The sequence below is a fragment of the Lottia gigantea genome (assembly GCF_000327385.1).
Source record: "Lottia gigantea unplaced genomic scaffold LOTGIsca_136, whole genome shotgun sequence".
Taxonomy (NCBI): Eukaryota; Metazoa; Mollusca; class Gastropoda; family Lottiidae; genus Lottia; species Lottia gigantea.
In genome coordinates, this window is record NW_008707550.1 from 394,445 (window position 1) to 399,545 (window position 5,101).

A 5,101-nucleotide genomic window follows, 5' to 3' on the forward strand; every position below is an offset into this window, starting at 1 on the left:
TTGGTTAGTTTGTGACCATATCAATGATTTGATGAACTACTATTTTTAAGGCGTTTGTGAATGATTTCAATAGAAAATTCAATTTGACGAAAATTTGGAGAAAGAATAAGGGATTTAGTCAAAACCTTTATCAAAGAAGGGTTATGTTTGTTAAGACCACAAGGGAAAAGCTCAGTTTACCGTCTCGGCTATCTTGTGTGCACTATACTCTGTTTACAAACAAGAAAAGAGACCACGGAATAAAGTCCAACATGATTTTCTATTGTTCAACTCACGTCAAAATGAACAAATATCTTTCTTGGCTTTCTGTAAATGGATAGCGTTCCAAACATTAGATGACGAATATTGTGGGTGAGGTATTTGAATTGGGCACGATGGTATGGGTAAATTTCACCTCTCCCATTCCTTTGTCAATTCATTCTCACAAATACAGCTTTATTTTTACTATGACAATGCACGGAGGAACGCTCTTATATGAGCTTGGTCGGGTATTTCGTGTTGCTTTATTACTCAATTATTGATATGCGGTACTTTTTTCTTCTTAGGTTTTTCAATGATAGATATTACAACAAAAAAAAAACAGAAAAGGGGATTGAAACCAGTAAAACTAACGTGATATTGTACTTGGAAATCTATTTTGATAATATTTTGCTAAAGGTGGGGTGTGGTAGTCATTTTGTTACTGACTAGGTTTGTGACATTTTCACTTTGAATGTCACCTCCATTGGGATTCTGATTACAGTTTAAACGATTCCAGCTTTCTCTTTTCATTTGCCTTTAAATACCCAATATCAAACATTATTTTATAGCAGTTACTCTTTTAACAATGTAATTCCGATGATCTTTACGAGTGTAACAACCATCTGAATCAAATTTTCGAAAGGAAAAGGATGTAGAAAGCAAGGGAAGTGATCAGATTGTCTATCCTTCACTTATAAAAAGGTGTGATGATACAAAACGGGATTTCTTAGCATATATGACGCTGCCTATAGATACAGGACATGCTTTTCGTTTAGGACATATTTTTGCTTGAATGTAGAACCAAGAACTAAGAACCAAACTGAATGACAAATTTGCCAGGTCTACTTGACAGGCGTTAAGAGGATATTTTTGAATAATGTCTGGAATTTAGTTGAGTTGAGATAACTAAATGTTCGTTTCAGACACTGACTATATCCTTTGTTATCTGCTTCAGTTCAACAATAAAGACAGTCTCCAACTAAGCAGTGTATTGTTATGTATTTTCGTGGATCAAATTGCTAGCGATTCTAACTTACTAATGACAGCCTGCCAAGCCGGAGGCCCGACTAGCATTACTGGGTTATTGAGGTGCAGTGGAGGGGAATAACCTCCTAGTGCGATAGAAGCTATACACGAAAAAAGAACAGCAATTTTCGCTGCGGAGGCGAATATGAAAAGAAAACGCTATCAAATTCTATCCTCCATTCAATCTTAGTATGTCGTTAAGGGTTTGACGCGAAGCATTGTATTTCTATGTCAGTTAAATTATAATCCATCCGATACATTGGGTCGCCTGTTTTCTTCTCGCTATATAGCTCCAGTCCGCTATTAACGGAAAAGATTAGCTGAACTTTAAATTTGAAGAGGTAATTTTAAGCTGTTTCTCAACCGAAAAGAATTTGTGTAATTATAAAGAAGAGATATATTGTGCTGACAAATGAGGAAAGGTTGTCAGTTTGACTTATGAGAGGAACAGGCGCAAATTCTGTTACAAAATTTCAACTGAAATTCGATCAGCAGAAACGAAAACGTTAGCAGACGACAGAAAATGTCGGTTCAATGAGTGATGGCTTTTGGAATATAACTTTTCTGGCTTGCACCCGTTTTCTCTCTACAAGTTTAAAGTTCAGAGATTCAATTGCGAAGAAAATAGAAAACATTTGTAACGGTTTGGCCTCAGAAATATGCTAGGATCATAATATGTTCAGACTTTCTACTAAAAGATATCTGTGGATAAATTACTTACATGTTGCAAGGATCTATTGATGTTCTGATAAACTGAATTATTTTAATCCTCGGGGTAAGACAAGGAGACGTTTTTTCACTGTGATGTTTTGCGGAATGTGTAAACGCACTTGAATGTATTTTGATACTTATACACGCACATGTGAATGGTATTTTTTTATTCACTGGGGTATTGACTTTTCTCTTCTCGACCAACTACAAAGACATTTCTTTCGCTAATGTTTGACTTTACAAGATAACGTTTGGTAATTGCAAGGGCTTAAATACTACTTGTTTTCATCTTTCTTTCGCTGTATATTCAAATTAAGCTGGGTGTATTTTGAAGGAAAATGTTGTAAGTTTGTATCGAGTTGTGAGTGAAAACTGTTATTTTTTCATTTGAAGGAAACCAAGTAATAGAATTCTTACATATTTCCATGTAATATGCTAACATTTGATAAAACTAAACTATTGGATACTAGAACTAGGCTATATATAATTTCTCTCAGCAAATGTAAAGTATTATCTGGGAATAAGAACACACAATTGTTGAATTATTTCCGTTTGGTATGTTTCTCAGACTGAAGATATGTGGAATTCCCCTCTCTCTTCTACAAGTAACATTCCTGACAGTGATTCCAGACTATTTAGCACCATGTATTTATTAGATGTAAGAGCTACATCTGATTTCTATTATTTATATCCACTCTGTTTTATATTAAAGTAGTATTTATTGTTATGTAGAAGTATTTCTCATATTATTTAATGTCTGCTATGTTTTCTATTTGCAGGAACCAGTGAGTAATTCTCATTTATCACTTAGAAGCTGAACGATTAGGAACATTTTAAGTGGTCGCCATTCAGTCGCCATCTGAAATACTTTATATTGGTTTGAGAGAGAAATGTAAGATGAACAACGCCAAACCATGTACCAACTTAAAACTACTTAAACTCGACTGTTTGTGTTTTACAAGAGAAAACGAATAAAGCGTTAAGGAATGCGAATAGAAAGTGTGGAGAAAAGAAATGGAGAAAACACATTATAGTAATTTAAGTCGACTTAATTTCGATACTGTTGGCTTTCAAGGATCGATTCATACAGCTACTCTCGCTGTGTGCACAGTTCTTGTTATTTTTGTGTTGTTTCTGGGATGTGTTGGTAATGGTTCAGTGATACTTCAAGCTTTAAGATGTAAAAAACTGCGCTCTAATTTTGATTTATTGGTCTTAAATTTGGCAGGAGCAGATTTTATTTTGTGTACATGTCTCTCACCAGCCTTCTTATATTTATTATTTAAAGATCCTCCGTCTCCGAAAATATTCTGTGGTAGTTTCTTGTTTTTAGGAATAACTTGTGGATTATTATCCTTATTAACCATTGTGTCGATTGCCGTTCATAGACAGGCTAGAGTGGTGGGTCAAGCTCGTGGAACCTTAACTTTAACACAAGTTGCTGTTATTCTAGGCATTGTGTGGATTCTTAGCTTGGCTACTGCTTTAGGGTCAACGTTACAGATGACATTAAATTGGCACGATTCTTACCAAAACTGTCAAGTTATAATCAACAGTCCAGACATTAACAGTCATAATTATATCTTATTCTTTATTAGTCCATTAGTTACCGTTAGCTTTGTGATAATCATCGTATCTTACTCGATCATTGTTCGTGTCGTTCAAGATCAAGGATCGGTTCGTGTTCCACTTCAACCTGTGCCACATCGGACAATAGGCATTGAAAGACGTGCAACACCAGTGGTAGTAGTGTCAAGGAGAACAGTAACTAGACCATGTCCTTGCTGTGCTCGACAACCAGTATTAGATAAAGAGAATAAAGCCATCACAATGTGTTTAGTTGTTATATTGATGATTTTATTGTGTTGGAGTCCACTTGTTATATCACAATTTATAGAGTTGGCTACTGGAGAATCTATCATATTATATCAAGTAAAACTATGTGGCATTGCTCTTTTATTTCTCAATAGTGCTTTAGATCCTTATGTATATGCTCAAAACAATGACAGGACTAAATATAGATATGGACGGGTGTTGTTGAATGCGTTGCGATGTCGTAAACAACGTACAAACACTACAAGGACTAATGTTCGAGTGTTTAGTCGGATTAAACCTGACTTTAAAAGACAAAAATCATCTCCAATCAACACAGAAACAAATACTTTACAAATAGTTTCTCCTAAACCAACTAATAAGATTAGTGAACCTCAGCTAAAACTTTATTATACAGACTCGATGAAAACAGACATTATGTCGAGGTTATTGTTAGTAGAGCCGTGGGGGTCGGCACAAGGGAATAAACGTGGGATGAGCAACCATCTGGAAGATATTCATATTCATAATAAACCGAATACTACCGCTCGTAAGTCACCGACATTAGCTGAAACCCAAAATCTAATTGACTCCTGATGCACTGCATTAACTCAGCTGTAATTAGAAATTTAAATATGGAGTCTTCAAGTCTAATCGGTGAGCTTTAAGAAGATCAGTCAGCCATTACAAATTAAGATGTTTTAATGCACACAGTCAGTTTACTGTGAGAAAGTACAGTCATTATTATTTATTGATAAAAGTAATTATTTCTAAATAAAAGTGCTTATTGTTGGTATTTTGAATAATGCAATGGAGGATTCGGTTGATGGTTGTTGAAATTATACCCCTCTAAAGACAAGAGAAGGACTTCACAGGCATTTATTTGATCAATTTCCATTCGGTATTTAGATTCCGTCCCAGAATAACTTAAATGTTACTTAAGTGGAGAGGTTGTTTAGTAAAAACTGTACCCTCGACAAGAAATTCTGTGATCTAAACGTCAATAATTGAAATAAAAAAATACCTCACATTTTCTCTTTCTTTTTTCACTATGCAGAAAGCAACTATCCAATATCGCTTGCATGACTAATATACAACAGATGCTGGAGAATCTGGTCTAAAGAACATGATGGTGCAAATGAACTAATTTGTTTGCTACAATATTCAGTAACCAATTTTAGAAATCTTGATTTGATTTATTTGGAGGAGATGCGACTTTTGTCCTAAAGATCTGACTGGTGTAAATGAAATCAATGGAGTTCAACATCTTTGTGATGGAGATTAACACTGATTAAATCAACTGAAGAAAACG

General features: G+C 34.8%; 1 protein-coding gene across 1 annotated transcript; it reads left to right on the forward strand.

Annotated features, from left to right (window-relative positions):
• Positions 1-2,821: 2,821 nt before the first annotated feature.
• On the forward strand, positions 2,822-4,818 carry LOTGIDRAFT_238221 (hypothetical protein). Its single transcript, XM_009049442.1, has one exon. It carries the CDS (start codon positions 2,992-2,994, stop codon positions 4,384-4,386), a length of 1,395 nt encoding a protein of 464 aa, XP_009047690.1. The 5' UTR covers positions 2,822-2,991; the 3' UTR covers positions 4,387-4,818.
• Positions 4,819-5,101: the final 283 nt, after the last annotated feature.

What these genes read in the sequence shown, in the direction of transcription:
- LOTGIDRAFT_238221 (XM_009049442.1), top strand. Translation starts at nt 2,992, where the DNA reads ATGGAGAAAACACATTATAGTAATTTAAGTCGACTTAATTTCGATACT.